Source organism: Podarcis raffonei, chromosome 6 (genome assembly GCF_027172205.1).
Source record: "Podarcis raffonei isolate rPodRaf1 chromosome 6, rPodRaf1.pri, whole genome shotgun sequence".
In the NCBI taxonomy this organism is placed as follows: Eukaryota; Metazoa; Chordata; class Lepidosauria; order Squamata; family Lacertidae; genus Podarcis; species Podarcis raffonei.
In genome coordinates this window covers 40,179,670-40,201,155 of record NC_070607.1, presented here as the reverse complement: position 1 = coordinate 40,201,155, position 21,486 = coordinate 40,179,670, and the positions used below count along the sequence as shown (strand labels likewise).

Here is a 21,486-nt window from a genome sequence, read left to right as displayed (position 1 = left end):
ACAAAGTGCGAGATTGGCTTCATTATTACCAAATAAGAGAGGCCTATAATTTGGACAAAAAAATTGGCTTCCAGGTGGAGAAATCAAAATTGGAAACAGAACTGTTAGAACCAAAAACTAAGATTTTGTCAAAAATGTATAACTTGCTGTTGAAATGGAACACGCAGGATGAAACGGTTAAATCAGCAATGATTAAATGGGCGCAGGATTTAGGTCATAACATTATGTTTGCTGACTGGGAGCAGTTGTGGACCACCGGTATGAAGTTTACGGCATGCATTGCCTTAAAGGAGAATATTATGAAAATGATTTATAGGTGGTACATGACCCCAGTCAAGCTTGCAAAAATTTATCACCTGCCTGACAACAAGTGTTGGAAATGTAAAGAAGCTGAGGGAACATTCTTTCACCTTTGGTGGACATGCCCAAGGGTTACGGCTTACTGGGAGATGATATATAATGAACTCAAGGTATTCAAAAGTACCTTTCCTAAGAAACCAGAGGCCTTTCTTTTGGGCATAGTTGGCCAATGGGTGTCAAAGAAAGACAGAACATTTTTTATGTATGCAACAGCAGCAGCAAGAATACTTCTCGCCAAGTATTGGAAGACACAAGATTTACCCACCGTGGAGGAATGGCAGACGCAAGTGATCGACTACATGGAGATGGCTGAAATGACTGGCAGAATCCGTGATCAGGGAGAAGATTTGATTGAACAGGACTGGAAAAAGTTTAAGGACTATCTACAGAAATATTGTAAAATCTTGGAGTGTTAATATGATGTGGGAAGTGAAGGTAACAGGGTTTGTGTGACTTGGTTAAAGGTGATTTAAAAGAAGAATGTTAAAAAGGATAGGGGGTTATGAACAGAACATCATTATGTCATAGTATATAAGAGGAGATATGGAATAAAAATAAAGACATAATAATTAGAAGAATGTAAAATTAAGTATGGCTTAAATAAGGTTTTGAATTTGCTGAATTGGATTGGAATAAAGAGGAACACAAAAAAGGGGGATGTGAGGAGGTCAAGACAGAGGGGTATGGAATTTTGGAAATTTAAGAAAAAGGGTTTTTCATTTTTCTTTTCTTTTTTCTATTTTTCTTTATTTTCTGTTATATATTTTTGTTTTTATACTGTTTGTGCGTTTTATATGAATCCTATTTATGGAAATGATACACTTTGAAATGATGAATCTTTTGTTTTGTAAAATCTCAATAAAAATTTATCAAAAAAAAAAAGAGAATAGGAGAGTGAAAGACCACAGGTATAAAGTTTACGGCATGTAATGCCTTAAGAGAGAATTTAATGAAAATGATTTACAGGTGGTACGTGACACCAGTCAAGCTTGCAAAAATTTACCATCTGCCCGATAATAAATGTTGGAAATGTAATGAGACTGAATGTACATTCTTTCACCTTTGGTGGACGTGCCCAAGGATTAAGACATTCTGGGAGATGATCTATAATGAAATGAAAAAGGTATTTAAATATACCTTCCTGAAGAAACCAGAGGCCTTTCTCCTGGGCATGGTCAGCCAATTGGTGACAAAGAAGGATAGAACTTTCTTTATGTATGCTACAACAGCAGCAAGAATACTTATCGCAAAGTATTGGAAGACACAAGATTTACCCACCCGGGAAGAATGGCAGATGAAGTTGATGGACTATATGGAACTGGCGGAAATGACTGGCAGAATCCGAGACCAGGGAGAAGAGTCGGTGGAAGAAGATTGGAAAAAATTTAAAGATTATTTACAGAAACACTGTAAAATTAATGAATGTTAGAAGGATGTTGGAATGAAGTTATATGGCTTTAGCAGAAATGTTATAAAGAATTAAGTAAAAATATACTGTAAATGGGCCAAGGGGGAAAAAATAAGGTTAGATTGTGTTAAGATAAATTATAGGACAAAAACTGAGAAAGATGGAAAGGATTTGCTGAAATAGCTAACTGAACTAGAATACAAAAGAGGGAGGTGTGAGGAGGCCTACGAAACAAGTAAATGAAAGATAAGATATGGAAATACTGGATGTGTTTTTAATTGTTTCTGTTTTTGTTTTTGTTTTGTTAAGATAAGTAGTGTTTTTTTTGTTTTTTATGTATTGTATTGTATTGTTTTGCTTTGTTTAACTCTTTTTTTGTAATCTTTAAACTCTTAATAAATATTACTTTAAAAAAAGAGAGAGAGAATAGGAGAGTGAAAGAAACGGAGTGGAGGGTGTAGCCTGCATGCAAGGAGTAGTTGGGGAAAGGAAAAAGGGAAAAGGGAATGAAGGTGAAAATGGGGGAGTGCAAAGGGGGGTTGTAAACCAGGAAGGAGTGGGGTGAAGATGAAAGCAAGGGCATGGAAGGGGTTGCAGAATAGGAGGGGATGGAGGCTTCATAATCTGGGAATGTTCAGGGTGGCAGGAGAGGATATATTGTTTATTAATATCCTTCCTAACTTGCACTAGCAAGTTCCTTTACTTAGCAGAGTTTACATTCCCCTTTACACAGCAGAAAACTAGTTGCAAAGTCGTGTGAGTTTCTTAAGACAATACGCAATTTAATCTGGCTTGTCCAGCTTGAAATGTGTTCTAATATTTTCCTGGTAAGACCCCTTGAATCCCTCCTAAAAGAATAAAGACACCACAGTCTTATTCATAAGCAATAAAAAGAAAGTTTACTCCTGATCAGGCAGAGCACAGTGTGATCTCTGAAGGCAGGCTTTAGGCTTAAAGTTACAAACTTATACTAACAGGTTTGTCCCATAAGGGAGATGACCTGGGGGACTGATTGGCTGGCAGCCAGCAGTTCATTCCAGGAAGTTTGCAGGACGAAAAGAGGGTGGAAAAGGAGAGAGTAGCAACATGCCTTGTCCTTTTACCAGGTCTGGAAAGGTCACGCCCACCCACTAGTCAGAAGGAAGAATGCTCCAGGCCAGGAGGAACAGGAAGTTTCGACTGGTGGACCAAACATTCCCTTGCATGTCCACTCTAGGAAAACAAGGAATGTTGTACTTGACTGCTCTCAGTGGATTACATTCCACACATAATTGGGTGGAAGGTAAAAAGAGTGCTTAGCAGTTACAATGTATCAGAAGAGGAGGATACAAGAGATGGTCTGTGCAAAAGGAGGGTTGCAGAAAAGGAGGGAGGAAGAAGGCACAGACATGGGAGTGAATGTGAAACCAGGTGCAAAATGAGGCTACAAAATAAATGGGAGAAACTGGGAGTTTTTTTGACTGGACAGACAATTCAGCAAGTAAAGTGTATTGTGGAGGGGTTGGAGAGCAGAGCCCCTTCCCCAGTAATGACAAATACATTGGAAGCCTTTTGGCATATTCTATGGTATTTTCTACATTGCTTCCTATAGCTTTCATGAAACATACATTTAAGACAGATGGCAGAATACATCTGCACAGAGGTGATATACCTGGCATATCCAATGAATTGCTGTCTACCATGGTCCGCCTATTATAACATTGTCCGATATCTCTCGTGTTTTTATACCTGGCTTTCATTTTGTGCAAATAGATTACAGAAAGCAAAGAACTGCCATGGAAGAAGTTCTCAGACTTACTGTTAAGTTCCTAAGTTGCAGGCTTGGGATTTCATCATTTACCGGATCAATGATGATGTAGAAAGGCATTGCCAACGATTTATGAAAGCCATCACTAACAGACACCATGAAGTGATCAGAGGAGGGTTCTAAATGCTCGTGCTTTGACTGAACGTAATTGATATAACCAGCCTGGAGACTCTGAAAAGTGAACACACCTTTTGGAGAGAGTCAAAGTGTTAAAAGCAGAGAATTAAATCCATTCTATTGTTTTTAACATTTACTGCTGAGAGTGTATGCAATAGAAGTGAAGGCCAGTCTTGACTCCTTGTCAAACTCGTATTTCATATTTTAAGTATACACGTAAATCATCTTGCATATACAGCGAAGAACTCTACTGCATATAGCCAGTGTCCATAAGAAAACAGCTATTGCCATATCTAATCTTTCTGTCCATTAAGACTGGGAGGAAGGGAGGGCTCCGTTGGACAACCTGTTTATTCAGTCCAGTTTTGTTTTTGTTTTCTAAGTGGATTTGTTGGGTAAAAGAGCACTTCAATCTACTTCAAACGCACACAAACCTAACATTTTGGTATGCGACTGAATTGCTCCCACAAAATATTAACAACCCAGAAGCATCTGAAGAGACATGTGCAGATGGAGTGGATTTTGAAAGGGGCTTCTCAAGTTTCTTCTGCAGTGTGGTGGTTAGGGTGTCAGACCAGGACCTGGGAGACCAGTGTTCAAATACCCACTAGCTCATGAAGCCTGGGCCTTGGGCCACTCACTTCCCTCTTAGCCTAACCTACCTCACAGGGTTGTTATGAGGAAAATATGGAGAGGAGGCAGAGAACTATGCACATCAACTTCAGGTCCTTGGAGGCAAGCTGGGTATAAATGTAACAAACAAATAATACAATATGCCAAATTTGATTTGGATACAAATCTCCTTCAGGCAAAGCCCAACTCAAATTGGGGTTCACACAGCAGCTGTTCTTGCCAGTTCCTTGCCTTTCCCAGCAGGCTCCTTCCATTCCCGTTTTTAAAAGCCTGCTGAAAGGTTTTTTTATTCTGCCAGGCCAATGCAGGTAATTAAGAGTCCACCCTCCACAATAGAATATTGATGCTTATTTTTAAAATTAGTTTTTTAAATTGTTTCTAACTTCTTATGCTTTTATTATATGATTTTTATCTTCTTAATGTTGCAAACTGCCTTAAAATGTGTTGTGATTTAACAGTATATAAATGCATTTATAAATAAGCAAATAAATAAAATGCCTTACTTTGCAGAAATGAGAAACAGGCAGCAAAGGGTTTTGTGAAAACTGAAAACGGTGCACAGAGCATGATTTCCTTCTGCTAATCAAAACCCAAACTCGTGGGCAGGAAATGTCCCTGCAGAAAGGTCCCGCTGTGCTGATTGCAGTGAGGGGCAAATTTAGGGCTGTGCATTGGGCACTGAGCTGAGGGGATGTTTTCTCAAAGCATAAGTTAGCCTAGTTGGAGCTTTACCAGCTTTGTGAAGGAGGTGAGTGGGGCTCTAGGACCCTACCAGAGCCCTCACTCCCCCTTCCCAAAGCAGGCTCCCTCCTTACCCATACTTTGGGAAGGCACCACATTTTGGCTTCACACAGGGCACCATAGCACCCAAGTCTGCCACTGTAGCAGTCTTCTGCCACCTACTGCCCTCTCCATCTTCCCTAAAGTATAGAGAGAGGAGAGGGGAAGGTGGAACCAAACACACAGTCTTGCTCTGCTTACACTTGGAACGTATACATGGAAGCGGGAGACTCCAGGGGAAATCCGTTGTCCAACTTTCTGTGGAAACATAGGAGATTCTAGGGAAGTGGCAAGTTCTCTGATACATTACCTAACCCTGTATATGAGCATTTTGTGCTCATAGGTTAAGTATGGGTCTACTTTCTGAATCAGTGTAGCACAGATGGGGGTGGGAAGCATTTGAATATAAATCTATTGTGGCAGGGAGTGGGGTGTGTTTCTTGAAAGGCTCCTTCAGATCCAGAGTCACGTAAGCTTTTTCCTTCCTTAGATCCAGAGTCACTTAAAATATATACTCCCCCCCACCCCCCAAAAAAGCTTAAGAAAATGTAAAGAAAGGCGATGACAGCCTAGAAATCATTTCAAAGCAACCTTAGTTCTTTGGAATGTATCTACAGGGATGAGGAAAAATACCAAAACAATATTTTGGCCCAATATTAGTGTTTGGGCCTGGGGGAGAGTCTAACCTTGTACTTATCAGTTTCTCCTTCATAATTGTTGCCCGTGATTGTTGAGGCCAGTGGGGGGGGGGCAGAAGTAGAGCAACAAGTCTGTAACTCACTTATATTAACTCCAGCATTGCTCTTCTCATGTCCAGGTGTAGGAAGAATGTTCTCCAAGTATCCATACTGAGGACTGGTTTCCAAGAAGAAAGTTAGCTCCTCTGGAGTTGTGTCTTCATCTGAGGCATCCAGATATTTTAAACTGATGCATGCTGACGACCCCTCTTCCACCACAAACATCTCCCCTTGAGAAAAGGGCAGAAGAAGAATGTTATCCACAATAATCCCAACTCTACTTTGTTCATAACTAAGAGGCTGCTAAGTCATCACAGCCTGCCTGTCTAGCACCTCAACATAATCGGCTATTGATCCGGTCAGTAGCTGCTGAGAAAAGCACTAGTTTCAGCTCAAGATAACTTACTCAGCAGTATTGGGCTGCTGTGTATCTCTAGATGGTAGCAAACATTAAGCAGTCATTCTTCTCACAGTGCCTGACAGGTGTGGAAAGCTATAAAGCATGGGTTCAATTGATATTTGCATAATCCAAACTATTCTCCTCTAATTAATTTCTATGATGTTTATATAGCTTGGTGTTCAAAATAGATGCAATCAATGATGTAGCTAAATTGCTTTAAACTCCCCTTTGTAAAATTTGACTATCCCACAGGGTTGGAGGTATGGGGCAATGTTATAATTTCCATGACCTCACCCCACACACAGCTCCACAGGCAGAACAGAATCTGACAAGTCATCTGTCCAGGCTTTCTGCACAAGGAAGATACAATGCTTCTCATAAGGAATGCACCGGAGTGCAGAAAAGACAGTGGTAAGTCTTGGACAAGTCACAGAAACAATTTGCACAAAATGAACAACCGCAAATAGAATATTGGAATGCAGTGAGGGGTCAAGATGTTGTGAAGAGCCATGAGTAGGGAATGTCAAGTTGGAGGTTAGCAACATTTTGTAATTTAAGAATTAATGATACGCAAAATAAATCCTTTTGAAGCATAATATTTCTTACAAATTCATATTACTTTCATAATGTGCAAAGTAATGCACATTATAAAGTAATGTGCAAAGTATTTGTAAGACTCTGTAAGGCTTCAAAGAATCCACCCCACCCACCCACAGCAGGTTGCCAGGAATGGATAAGACAAGGAAGTTCTTACCAATGTTGTTTATTCAATATTCACAGAGAGAGGCTTGGAAATGCAGCCTCCTAGAGTAATGGTGTTGCTCCAAGTGACACCCCACCTCCTCCGTCTCTCCCATTATACGTCATCCCTACAGTGGTTGATCTGTGCCTTCTGCCTCTGAGCTCTCTGCTCTCCTACTTTCAATGCCCACCAGGTTCTGGGAGAAGGCTTTATAAAGACACTGAGTCTGTCAGCTGTCTCTCCCCTGGTGCTTCTTCTTCTTCTTGCTCCTCTCCCATAATTTCCCAGCTTTCCCCCTCTTCTGCCTCTGAACTGTGACCTCCCACAAAGCACTGTTGTAAATCTATACTGTCTTCCTCTTCTCTGGAATGGTCAGGCTGGGGAGGCGGCCTCCACCATTCCTCCTCTGTCCAGTCCCTGATAGTCTTGGGATGAATAACACTTTCTTAGATCATTCACCCTCTCAACCACCCTGTCAGAAAGGGAAGCATCAAACCTATTTAACAGAGATTGAATTGACATTTAAAGACGGCAGCTTGTATGTACATTCTAGGGCTAGCAACTGAACCAAATTCTCCAACACTGTCGATAGGCAAGTTAGTTGCTTGTGGAAAACATGGGAACCCCCAGGGGAAGAAGGCTCAAATCCAGGGGATTGGTGTTGGGATGATGATGCATGGTCAGAGAGAAGAGGGAGCAGACTGGGAGGAAGAGGTGCGGGAAGCTGAAGAGATAACATGGTTTAGTGAGCAGGAAGAGGCTGTGGCAGAGGCTGGAGAGGAGTGGGGCCAAGAGGCAGAGATGAGGCACACTGCTGAAGAAGCCAGGGAGTCTCCCCCTCCTGCTTTGACCAGCTCCCCTCCGCCCTGGTCTCCCAGAACTTGCAGAGGTATGAAGAGGATAGAGCAAAGACAGACCATGCAAAGAAGCCTCAGGTTGCTTGGGAAGGACCCAGGAGTGGAGGAGACTTTGGGAACTGTGGGAAGGCAAGAACCTTCAGTTCTTGCAACTTCCTCATTGGGGCAAGACCTCCTGGGAACAGAGTTGCTGTGCTTATTGCGCATGATCTGCTTTTATTCCTTTGAATAAGGAGTTAAGTTCATTGATGCCTTTTGAGTTATTGATGATCTGCACCAGACTCCTGCCCTGGCACCAACATACACACAGTGAACCATATACACCATAACTCTGGATTTGCCTATATATATTGTAGCAAGGTTTCATTTCTAGATTTCATTCAACGAACCAATGTGACCTCAGTGCTGTCAAGTAACACCAACCTCACCTCAGTTTGCTCATTTACCAATAAATAAATAAATAGTTATAGTTGCATGCCCACTTTTGGGATACCTAATTTTTTGACACATGCCAAGCACTAGTAGCTTCTGCTATAAACAATAAACAATACCTTGCCCTGGAGACAGGCATGATAGCTACGTGCCTTGCTGTCATAGAGGCAGGATCGCATTTAATTTCTCTGTTAAATGACTGTTGCACTTAATTAGTTAAGAAAGAACAGCTTTATTTCATTGCTAAGCATGTGTAAATAACCTGCTTTTTAAAATAATGCTAGTAACAACCCAGAACTACAAAACTGGGAAGCAATGAGCCAATGAATAAAGCTACAAATATCATGTTTCTGAATTCCTTCTGCTAAGAGGGAGCCTGCACAGATGGAATGGAGCTGTGTCACCAGTGACCTTGCTCACTCTTCCGCACCAGTTGAATTTTTCCAAGTTCTAGCCTTCTATTGGGACTATGGAATTTCCAATCTCAGTTGTATTGTGCCTTACCAGTGTGAAGCTCAGGAAAAAACAACATTACTATATCGTAACCTAGAAATGCCTTTTCTTCTTTCTTTTTTTACTCCTAGATATCATACTGTGTAGGTATGAATGTACAAACATGCAAGACCCTAGCTTGATCTAGTTAGAGATCTCAGGTGAGAAAGCTTCTGATCAAGATTCTTGTGAGCTGAGTTTGAGACCCGTTTTCCAGGATACTGTGCTAACGATCATTGTCCATTTGACATAGGTGGCCAAAGCAACATAAAATCATGAGTTAGCTCAGAGCTGAAGTCACTGACTTTTCTCAGAAACACCATCACCAGAGACCTGCCACAATCATAGCGCAGCTAAATGCATTTAACTGCATTTTTCCAGATTTCTAAAAATTCACAGAATAATGCAAAAATGTGATGGGAGAATGTAGAAGGGAAATGGAGCAGAAATAGACTGCTCCTTCCTTCCCTCCCCAACCCCAAAGAACTTAAATATTCTAGACATCAAGCTAAATTTAATGCAAGTCAAAATACTGAGTTGAATGAAATATTGTTTTTTATCTGTGAATAATACATCCACTACTAACTGGAAAAACTTGGTTTAGATGCTGTCTGTTTTCAAATACTAGGAACTAAACCACCCAAGATGTTGAGCAACAAATGAAGTCACAGCAAAACAGTACTGTCTGCAAACAAGAATCTTTTTCTGCTAATTTATTAGCCAGCTTTATTTTTCGATTTCTGAAGCTTCAAACGGATGGTTAAAATACTGACATTTCAGTGACACTTCATTTTGGTAGTCCGAAAGAGACTTGGGTGCTCCAAATCCATCTTTGGCAGTAAAATGCTGACCCTAATATTTTGTACTTGGATTTTCAGAGGCAAACCCGATGCCAAACATTTGTTTTTGTACATCTGTGTTTAGCAATGGATCCAGATGGAGATCTAGTTATGGATTAGGATTCAAAGTACAAAAATCCCACAGCAGCCTGCACTGGAAAAAATGTGCATTCATATTACATGGGGCATAAATTAATTGTGAAAATTAATTTCGCTTAGTATTATATTCAGACTGCATTAAGACCATCCCAGAGTCATTCTCACTATGATGATCTTGGGCTGCATTTACCCTGATTTTCTAAGGTTTAGCCAACGTGGCAAAACCCCACTTTGGCAGGCAACATTGCATCCAGTCCCAAGCGTTTTGTGGATTCCATTGCCACCGAGACAGAAACCAGAAAAACTAGTCAGCCCCCAAGGATGTGTTCTACACACCAGGGAACAGAGATAGGTAAATCTGTCATTTTCAGTTACCGTATTTTTCGCCCTATAGGACGCACTTTTCCCCCTCCAAAAATGAAGGGGAAATGTGTGTGCGTCCTATGGGGCGAATGCAGGCTTTCGCTGAAGCCTGGAGAGCGAGAGGGGTCGGTGCACACTGACCCCTCTCGCTCTCCAGGCTTCAGTAGAGCCCCAGCGCCAGCCCCACAAGGTCGGGGGACAGAGGGAGGCGGAACGCCACCATCCCGCTGTCTCCCGAAGTGGTTTGGAGGCTGGCGGTGGGGAGACCCCGCCGCCAGCCCCGCAAGCTCCAGGGACAGCTGGGAGGTGCAGCGCATCTTCCCGCTGTCTCCGGACCTGATCTGAAGGCGGGCGGCGGGGAGAAGAGCGCTTCTCCCCGCTGCCGGCCCCACAAGCGCCTGGGGGGGAAATAATTTTTTTTTCTTTATTTCCCCCCCCAAAAAAACTTGGTGCGTCCTATGGGCCGGTGCGTCCTATGGGGCGAAAAATACGGTACTCTTAATGTCCCTTTTTCCTAATCTTCCATTATCCACAATTCCATATCCATTTGCATTGGGGGAAAAGATGTCATCCAGGAAATTCACCAGCATTGTATAGTGAATTTCTCCCAATATGCAATTTTGTATGCAGGTTTTGCTCAATATACAATTTTTGCAAAGTATATATATATATGTTACTTTCACTAATATATGCATTTTGTCTAATAAATGTATATCTATACACATTACTTGACTGCAGAACTGCATTGCAAAATTTGGAGAAGCCTGAATTTTGAAATTTGTGTGTGTTTCAGTTTGCCTATTGTTTTGGAAAGTGCTCAATAGGCCCGTCAGCTTGGTCCTGGGACCGTGGGTGCCCAGGGCCATGCATGCTGGCGGGTGTGCTGACATGCCCCTGCGGGGTATGCACGGCCCCGGTGCAAAAAATTGTGGGTGCCCAGTCCCTTCATGGGGAATGTTGTGGGGGCTGCTTAAAAGTTTGTTACTGTGTAGAAACCAATAACCCTTCATTAGCATAGCATGAGGAATGGAACCTCTTATACTTCCTGACTGGCTTTTACACAAGGCCTGCCTCTTGCTCTTGTACATTATTGATTGGTCCACATCACCAGGAGTAGGTGGGAAATCCTGAGGGGTTTCAATTTTTATTTTACTTTTATATAGGTGTGCCCAAGACCTCTTTTGTGTTCTTTCTTTTGGCTGGTTAAACTCCAAACAGCGTCCTCAGTGGCTTCTTCCCTATACATTTACCTTTAAGAAAGGTACAGCTGATTTCTTCAGTTTAGGTTTTGAGAGTGAGTTACACACACACCTCAAACTGTTTTCCTTGGCTTTTAATTGAAAGGTTTGATTGTGTAAACTGCTGTGAGGTTTCTGTGGGCCTTTAATTTTATTAACTGACTGTTTTATTGCAAATTAAATTGCATGTTTTACTGTCTGTTTTTATTGGAACTGTGTATTTGTTATTAATGTAAGCCGCATTGGGAAGGCCATCGACTTGAAAGGCAGTCTAGAAATATCTAAAACAAATAAACAAACTGCAAATTGGGTGAATGAGCAGAGAGAGAATAAAAAGAAGCAAATCAGATCAAGTGTTAAATGCAAAGTAAGGCAAAAATTCTAACTTTGTAAATACTTAAAATGACTCAGAATTTATTGAAACTACTCAGGAAAGAAATCTAGGGTCATAATAGACCAGCAAGCTGAAATCACTGGCTTAGTGTGTAGCAGGAATGACATTCATCTGTGATGAAGATGAAGTTGGAATATTGTGTATGGGGTATTTGGGGAGGCCCTCCAAAAATTTATACCAACATGGTCACATGCCCTTAGCCCCATCCTCAATGCCACATCTACTTCCTCAAAGAACCATGCATCTCCCACATTTGTCTGAAGTAGAAGTCCAACACACAAGCTCCTGCTCACACATAGGGGCTATACCCACACCACCAGATTATCGCCTTGCATGAGTAATACCCTACAAGTGAACAAACCATGGGCATTAAAATTAGTTTATTCAATTTAATGCCATAAGGTGCCCCTTCAAAAGTCAAATCCAAAGATTAATCTGTCAATAGCTGTAATGATGATAGAATAAGGAACCACTGCTTGGAGCCAGTGTCTCCCCAAATACCACATTTTAGGGGCATGGAATGAAGGAATGCTGTTACCTTCAGGCTCTGTTTGAGGTGATGGCAAGCAATACCTAACATTTCTGTCTGTCTCTGTGTGTACTTTTCTATTAAAAAATAAACCAATTGGAAACTGATTCTACAAGTTGAGGAGGCTTGTAAAATCTCATGCTTGAACCTAGGTTCAGGTCACACATAGCAGATAGCTACTAGTTCTGTTTAACTTATGCAGCTGTGCGCAGGAAGGGCTCGGCTTGCAATCCACATTCCACAGAACTCATAAAGCAACCTTCCCGCTGATTTCAACAGCTCTAGATTACTCAATGAAGAGCAAACTGTGCAATCTGAACCCCAAAAGGATAAAGTCAAGATTTGAACCTCAGTGCTTTGAAGAGAAGAAGCGGTTTAGTAAATACATACCAGTTTGAATGGTTGGCCTCTGGTTGTTAATGGGCACCACAGAGATGTTTAGATCATACACTGGTAAACTGGGATGAAGGGGTACAGGTGGCGGGAAATTTGTGTCACCACAACAACCATCCACTGTTCCAGCTTCTCCATCTGAGATTATCAAAGTTACGCTGTCCGTCAGATAACTATGACCTATTTCTCCTCCTGGAAAACACATACACACAAATTAAGGTGCTTTAAATAAGCTACCAGGCTTTAAAATAAGCATGAGGTAGTAACTTTCCCCCACCCCACCCCTTGGCGGACAGTAAGAGAGCAGTAAGGGGATGGGTTTGGGTTTAAGACATTTGCACACAGGAAATGGAGTCATTGTCTTAAGCAGCCTCAACTAGTGGTTCACATATGTAATAAAATGTGTTGCCACCATTTATGTTAAAACAACCACTGGTTAACATCACACAGATGCCCATCTTGTCAGAAGGTTACCCTATAATAATAGGTGGAGAGTCTGCACAGCACACAGCACAAAGTAAATAAAGCCTAGTTGAACTTAGCAAGCTCTCTCTTGTAATGCACAATTTTAAATAAATCATATTTATGGCAGACAGCGCATCAGGAGATGAACAATGAGACTTATCACTTTGTTTAACATGCATAGCGCATACATTACAATACAAGCAGAAAACCAAAATCTAATTCACTATAAATTATGTTCCACAGAGTGCTAGATTTTATAATTTAAGGAGTTTTCTTTTTTCTCTCATTTCTTTAAAACACACACACACACACAAAAACCAGTGGTCAGACATGCCCCACCTTCTCACACAGGTTTCTGCTTAAGGAAAACGAAACAAGTCTAGAAAATGACACCACCACTAGGCATCTTGTACAGTACAGTTTCAGAACGCACAAGAGCAACCTAAGGACCTTGTAGTCATCTGTAGCAGTAGGCTGTGGCTTTCAGGATAGACATACATTATTTTACAACAGCTTGAAAAGAAAAGAAAGAAATCACCAGGCTGAATATTTATGTAAAAATCAAAAGTTATTTATGTAAAAATCAAAAGTATAGATGAGTAAACAAGGGGGCAGAGAAATCCCAGTCCTGCTGGCTATCCCTCCCCCTGCTGGCTTGAGGGGAGAGGGACAAATCCATGTACGTATTTTCAGCACAACTATTCTCTGACCTGCTTTGCACATCACATTAAGCCAAACTATGGTTTACCATGACTGCACAAACATACTGGATTCTAGCACTCACATTCCTCTTCCCTGGCCCTTTTAGCTCAGCACAGCGTGGCAGCTAAGCCATAGCTAGGGTTAAGCAGTCTCCTCCTTAAGCGCATTCTGTATCCAAGAGCAAACCTTGGCTACAGGTCATGGTTGACGAGGGCAGAAATCAGCATATCAGCCTAACCTGGAATCTTGGTTAAGTCAATACGTGGTTTAGCAATACCTGCACCACACTGAGCTACGAGGATCAAGGAGGAGCTAAGAAGGTGAAAGCTCCACCCTGGGAGTCAGCACATTTGTGTGGCAACTGTAAGCCGTGGTCTGGCTCAGCATGATATACAAATGCAGCATCTGTAAATAGAAATGCAGGGTAGTGCAAGACTCGGGGAAGCACACACACAATGTCTGTGCTGACTGCAGAGAGACAAATGAAAAACAAAAACAAATTCTGCTAATTATGCGTAGATATCCCACCTCAACCCTGCATTTCCATATATGAAACCACCATGTGGCGATTATCTTGCTACTTGCCAGAGGGACAAGCTACAAATTCAACAGGACTAGGCAGAAGAGGGGAAGAAGGTCAAGAGAGGAGGAGGCAGAAAGGTGGGGTAAAGACAACAAAGAAAGGAAACTGAGCCACTCAGCTATAACCCATCTTTATGGTCACAATACACTCCATACATTACGGAGTGCTGGCAGACTTAAGAAGGAATCCCATCCATTCTGAAGGAGCTCCAATGGCCCACTAATTTTCCTGAGAAAGATTTAAAGGCATACTTAATTCTTGAAACTAAAATTAATGAGATTTAAAATGCTTACCTCTGGCTAAATTGCGCACATAATATTTTAATAAAAAGTTAATCAGTAACTAAATATGCTGACCAGATGATTTTCAAGAAAAAGATATTTAAAAAAACCAAGGTGGCATTTTCATAAGCAGGTTCCTTTAAAGTTGCTTGTGGTTTGCACCTATTAAAAAAAAAAGACCTTGTCGCCACTAGGGGGGAAATGCTCAAATATGTAAAATCTCAAAATAGAAGAGTGAATAGAAGACAGTTGAGAGATAAGTAAATTCATCACACTAAACATAAGGCTAGTGTTTGGGGAGTTGAGTAGTAGGCCAGGTCCAAGGTTCTGGCGTTAATTTACAGGTCGCTTAACAGCTTGGGTCAAGGATACCTCAGGGATCCCTTATATTCCTGCACAAACACTGATATCTTCAGGGGAATAACTGTTAGTGACTCAGATGCCCGGCTTCTATCCACAATGACTGGTTTTATGGCATGTATCCGCAAGGACCCCTTCATTCATTATTGTGGGCCCAATTTTATGAAACTGCCTTCAAGTTGAAGTCAGACAAGCCTCCACCCTGTTGAACTTCCAGAGCCTACTGAATACATTATTTTTATTATTCCAGCAGATTTTCTCAATGAATTCTGATTTTATAGTTTTAGCTCATTTCTAGTCTTTGTCTTCTGTATACCACTGTGATTAAGTGGAAGGCTGAGCCGCATGAGAGACTTGGGAGCAGAAGCAGCAGCCCGAGTTTTCTAGTACGGCATGTTTTCGTGGGAAACAAAATTATTGATCATGAATGAAAACACAATGTGGAAAACCTCTCTGTACAAAATAATAAAGCTTAAAGCAAAGATTAGTCTGCAAAAGGCACTCATTAAGGAATATAAGAGGGTATACCTAGTAAAGTGCATGGACACCTGGAAGAGACTGTTGAAAGTAAACACAGCTGCTGCTGCTGCTGCTGCTGCTGCTAATTACCTGTGTGCACATAGGAGATGGATCCTTGAGTGATGTCATGTTGAGAGAACTTCTCCACCACAAAGCCATCCTTTTGAATAACCCCATGCTTTGGAGCCCTGGCAATCATATAGATGAGTCTGGAGTCTTCACTGTCAGCATCTGTTGCATAGAGGTATTCAGCCGTGATGAAGACTCGCTCTCCTTCCAGGCATTCCAGACTTGATCTTAAACCAGGTTGCAGCTCTGGTGGCTCATCATTTACAGGTATGATCTTGGATGAGGGAGAAAGAGGAGACATAACACATGGCTGGAAGGAAGGCCAAGAGACTGTCTGAATGTCTTAAACCAGTGCCCTCAATTAGGATGGCATATCCAAAAATTCCACAGTTGTGTCTTGCAAAAACTGCAATCTGTCAGGTGCTTGCTTTTGCTAGATTGGTACATCATTCATGTTGGCCAGCTGATCTACAACTGCGCTAGTTCTTTGATCAACATCACTATTTTATTCTGAAGAGTCAAGTCTCTTCCAGGCCAATGGTAGCATGGATCCCCAACAAGCATTTTATTGGCCGCTGTTTGTCACAGTAGTCACAGGCAGGGGGCACAATTCCCCATATTTGTACTTAGCAGGGAACTGAAGTTTGTCTTAAACCAAAAGTTGAGGAAGAAGGAAAATAAACTGAGCTTGAATCCTGACTAGATGCAGGCACTCTGGGCGAGTGGTTCTCGTGCCTAAGAAACTGGCCTCTTGCCGGCTGGATGAGGTTGCAGGTATGTAGCTTAGAAGTGCTTCTGGATCCAGCCCTGTCACTGGAGGTCCAGGTCACCTCAATGGCTAGAAACACCTTTGACCAGCTGCAATCAGGAGAATTTGACCATCGTAGTTCAGCCATGGTTGACTTCAAGGAGGAATTACTGCAATGCACTCGATACAGGGCTTCCCTTGCACTTGATCCAGAACATGGAATTGGTGCAAAATGCTGCAGCACGGCCACTGACAGGAGTGAGACCCTGTCACATATAACAACCCTCCTCAGAGACCTAGACTGGTTGCCTATTTGCTCTTTGATCTGCGGAACCGGCACTGCTACAGGTGCTACCTAACACTCATTCCACACATTTAAGAAATCCATCTTTTACTATGGCAGCACCTACACTTTGGAACTCCCTGCCTACTGACACCTTCAGCTTACGCTTCAGTGCTACTGTTTACTTGAACCATCTTTTTAACCGTTTTCAACTTTCAGTGTACATGTGTCAGGCGTTGAGTATCCTCTCCTCCCCCAGTAGCCTCAGAGGCAAGAAGAACAAACAGTTTGTATTTCATGGTTTTTTATTCAGTCATCTGGTTGCAAGACAAAAGATCCATGTCTCCACGCATAGGAGACGTTGGCTACTCTGAGTCCCTCTTCTTCCATCCCCAGCAACATCCTGAAACCCTACGGAAAGTGACAGGAGGCACATCCCTCTGCATTCTGTTCTTGAATGCGGAGGGACCCGCAAGCCCTTGGACTAGGAGGGTCTCCCATACTCTCCAGGGAGGTCTCTGCTGGCTGTTCTCTCACTTCTCTCTCTCCCTCAACTATCTCGTAACTAGGCATTTCTTCATTCAGCTGTACATCATCCCTGTCTCCCTCTCCTCCTGAAACTGTTGGAGACAAGCAGGGAGAAACTTCCCACCCCCTCATCTTCTGAGAGGAGCCAATCAGACTGAGGGCAGATTTCCCATTCCTCCTGTTCAGTCCAGTCCCTGACAACATGTTTTATTTATATGGATGTAAACCGCTTACAGGCGGCTCTTCTTCTTCTTCTTCTTCTTCACAATCAAACAGTATACAAATTTGTTAAATAAATAAATCCACATGGTTAACGCATAGCATAGCTCATGCTGGCCCTGGAACTGTCTATCTACCATGTAAACATGTGTGTGATTTTTAGGGACCAGAATTCCACAAATAATTGACCCAAATTATATTAAAATTGCCTCCCTACACACATAAGTGTACTCATGTCTGAAAATATGGATGCCAATTTCAAGAAAATGCATCCGCATTGTGCATGATATGGAGCCCCACTGAGACAAAAACCCCAAAGATCTAGGATTCAGCATAGGGTGGGGTAGCATGCATTAGAGAAGCGTTCAGCTCATGACTCCTCATTGCAATGCAACTTCAGTCATTTCCTGTCCTCTCCTTTCTCCCCCCTTTATATATCTGGCAACAGTCCTGGTTTTAAATATGTAGGTCTACTGCAACGACAACTAAATTGGCCTTGACTTGGTAATCTGGAGGCATCATGAACCTATTTAATCCAGGCATAAAACCTAATCTAAATAGAGAACTTGGTGTGAATCTAAAGGGAATATTAATGAAAGTTAAAAACCTACTTGGTGAAGCTGAATAAGCCAGTACGTGATTAATACCTTTCAATTATACGCTGGTAAAGTTCATTGCTGAGTTGGTTATTACCTGTACTCTCAGTGTTCCATCTGCAGTGTTAAATCCATCTGTTGCTGAAAATATTATTCTGTCTTCAAGGGTTTCTGAACTGTCATGCTGATACCTTTTAAACACAATTACAGAGGAGTTGGGCATTCATTCATTAGAGGCTGGAACAAGCAAGCTGGGAAAGAACAAGGGCCATCAACCTCCATATTTACAGCTCATAGCCTTGACACACTTGGGTCTTGGCCACATCTCCACTTGAGAGAATCTGCTCGGCTCTAGCAGGATTCAGTGATGCTAAATGAGTTACATCAGCTGGTGATATGGGAATATGGCAATGACCACAATGCATTTTTTTTCTTTCTTGGAGAGAAGTCAGAGATAAGGAACAGCTGTTGCCTTACTCTGACATGCATCTACATGGGAGCTATATAAACAAACTCAGGTAACAGGAAAGATTTGGAACATGGGAATCTGCTCTATACTGAGCCAAACCATTGGTCCATTGTCTACAACAGGGGTGTGAATTTCTCCCCAGATTACCCCCACAGATATCCCACCCCCACCCCCAGGCCACATCTCCCCCCAGCTCTGCTTTTGCACCTGGCTGGCATTTGCCTTTCAACTCAGATCACAAGAGTGTGCAGAAGCCAACCTACTGCACAGAGTTGACATGCATTACTCTATTAAGTTTTACATCTGCCCCCCTCCCCTGGCATCTGACCATCACCACCCCACCCCAGAGGTTGCCCAGAAGGGAATGGGGCTAGAAAAGAAAACCTTTTCTTGAAAAGGTTTCTTATGCCTGGTATGCTCTGGCTGACATTTCTAGCCTTACCTGGAGATTCTGGGGATTGAATTTTGGACTTTTGGCATGCTAAGCAGATGTTCTGCCACCGAGTTAGAGGACTTTGCCTTCTTTAATTTGATTACTGAGGACCAGAGTGGCAGTGTTCAAACTATATTCTGGGCAGCCTTGAGATTCCTTCCTCGGTGGGAAGATCAGTCGTGGCAGGTAAGCATCCCTTTAAAAACCCTCTACATTTAAGCTAAGTTCTAAAACCAAAATGCTGCATTCCTTTTCTGACCGATGTGTTAGATCGTGGCGGCACGTCCCATGCTTGAGGCAAAACAGGAAATGCCACCCTGCCCTGCCCCTGCTGAAGCATCCCTTACCTAGGTTGCACTGTGGTGGCATGACTTGGCAAGGATGGCAGCAGATTCCATTGAGATCTCACTGGAAATTGGTACCAATGCTGGTGCTGCTTCTCTGCCGGTGCTGGGGTGGGTGGGGTGCCCAAGGAGATGCAGACTCATGGGCTTCTGCCACCCAAGGCAGCTGCTTCACCCCGCCACATTGGTGGGCCAGCTCTGGGCTAATCCTTATCTCCTCACCCATGCTGGGGCAAATTTCACAGGTGAGCAGCACCGCCCACCTGCCAATCACCTGACGTCACCACAATGCCAGGTGATGCTGTGCTTTGAAGCCCCGACTGACAGAACATCAGAGAGCAGCACTGCACTGTAAGCAATGTGGGGCAGTTTGAAAGCTCCCCTGCACTATAAACTTCAGAGCTTCAAGGAGCAGCATTGGGAGGGAGGAGAAGTTTCCACTGAAATTGCTGCTAAAATGGAGATTTTCCTTCATTTAAAAAAGATTTCTATTGAAAATACTCTTCCCTCCAGGAGCAAAGGAGCCATCGTGAGATCACTTTAATCTCCCAATTGTTCCTCTGAAGCTACACCCTTACCTGCCTCACAGATGACATCATGTATGACATCACGTGTAGGTTGGTGTGTGTGGCTTGCCCAAAATGGCCTTGTAGATCAAATGGGGAGGCCTGGTGGGCCTAATTTGGCCCATGGACAATAATTTTCCCATCTCTGTTGTAATCCTTAAAAAAACAATAGCTAAAAGAAGAGTGGATCATGTTACTGGCTCGAGCCATTATATACAATACATAAAAAGATTAAAATTACCGAACTTTGGAAGAGTGTAAATCCCAAAGGGTAAATTTATCCCCTTCTGACATAACAAGTCCATGTAGCTCAACGTGTCCATGTAAAGGCAATTTCTTCAATTCAATTTGGATATCACTATTCTTAGTGTCCACGTCTGTTACCATTAGATGCTCTCCAGTGATGAATGCGCTAGTACCTTCCTCTATTTTCAGATGATTGGTGAAAATCTAAAACAGTCATAAGCTCACAAAATGCACTCAAGTACTTCAAGACACAGCATGCCAATATACATGGGATAAAATCACAATACAACTATAGAACAATGAGAATCTGGAGTCTGTAATATTAAGTCAGACTACTGGACCATCTAACCTGGTGCTGCTACAGCCTACTACAGCTGGCAGCCTCTCCAGAGACTTCAAGGACTTCTGAGTTATTTCTAGTCGTTATATTATAAATCCTTTTATAATCATGCTGGGTTCTGGACTTCATCTCTTACACATGAAACCCTATGTTCCACTAATGAGTCTTCCCAAAAGACTGAGGTGTGCATAGCAATGTAAAGGCCACTATAGCTGGGGAAATGGTAAACGAAGCCACCCAAAAACTGCTGTGAGCTCGGCCTTTAGCTGGGATTCATGGTGAAGAACTCAAGATTACTGATTTCATCCTGAATTCAATCCTTACTAGGGATGGATGGAACTGTCGATTTGGTTTGTCTCCATTTTTCCAACTGTAAGCTCATTTCACTGTACTTCTGCATGAGTGTGCTTTTTTTTTTTTTAGTCCTCTAAAAGTCAACATTTTAGAGTGCATTTCTCATAATATACACACAGTTCCCACTATCCAAATGCTTGTTATATGAAAATTCACTTATCCAAACAAGAGGAAGTAGTACCCAAACCTTGCACCACAGATTCAGATAGACCTGCATGTAGTACTGTAAATAAGCAGTATTAAACAAGCCTTACTTGTTTCAGTGTTACTGGTCCATAGCAGCCATTTTGCCAGAAACCATGGAGGGAGGCATTATCTCCTCCTTTGTTTGCCTTTTGCGAGGTTTCAGAGGGTTTTACTGGGTTTCCCCTTGTTTTATCATCGTTTGGGGTCAAAATTCCATGTTTGGGAATGCATTATAAATTCTCCCATAGGAATCAATAGAAAGTGTTGATTCGTTTTATGAACACTTGCCTGACAGATGATTTCTTAAGAACACATTGTGAGTGAATAGCAAGACTTGTATGCTCTTTTGCCTAATATACACATTGCAGGCAATTTTCCTAATATACTACATTTTTGCATGTTATATTAACTGATACGTATTTTTAAGGGCACTTTCTACACATTTTTCAGTTGAAGAACTGGATTGCAAAATTCAGAAATGTGTACATTTCAAAAGATAGCTGTGTTTGGGTTCATGTATTGCCTTAGGAAGTGGAAATTAGCTAGGTTCACATTAAAATGTGAACCAACGTGAA

General features: G+C 42.1%; 1 protein-coding gene across 8 annotated transcripts in view; it reads right to left on the bottom strand.

The window, feature by feature from the left end:
• The window catches only part of LOC128415683 (FRAS1-related extracellular matrix protein 1-like), a 119,971-nt gene that overhangs the window by 78,091 nt on the left and 20,394 nt on the right, over positions 1 to 21,486 (bottom strand). For all 8 annotated transcript variants that reach the window (XR_008331040.1, XR_008331041.1, XM_053392245.1 and 5 more), the window contains exons 14-19: positions 20,027 to 20,235; positions 18,071 to 18,164; positions 15,621 to 15,873; positions 12,618 to 12,812; positions 5,887 to 6,072; positions 3,567 to 3,763 (exon numbers count right to left, since the gene is read on the bottom strand). Coding sequence is in view for 6 of the 8 variants with exons in the window: in XM_053392245.1 (XP_053248220.1) it covers positions 3,567 to 3,763; positions 5,887 to 6,072; positions 12,618 to 12,812; positions 15,621 to 15,873; positions 18,071 to 18,164; positions 20,027 to 20,235 (1,134 nt within the window). In the remaining 2 variants the exon portion in view is untranslated. The remainder of the gene's footprint in view (positions 1 to 3,566; positions 3,764 to 5,886; positions 6,073 to 12,617; positions 12,813 to 15,620; positions 15,874 to 18,070; positions 18,165 to 20,026; positions 20,236 to 21,486) is intronic.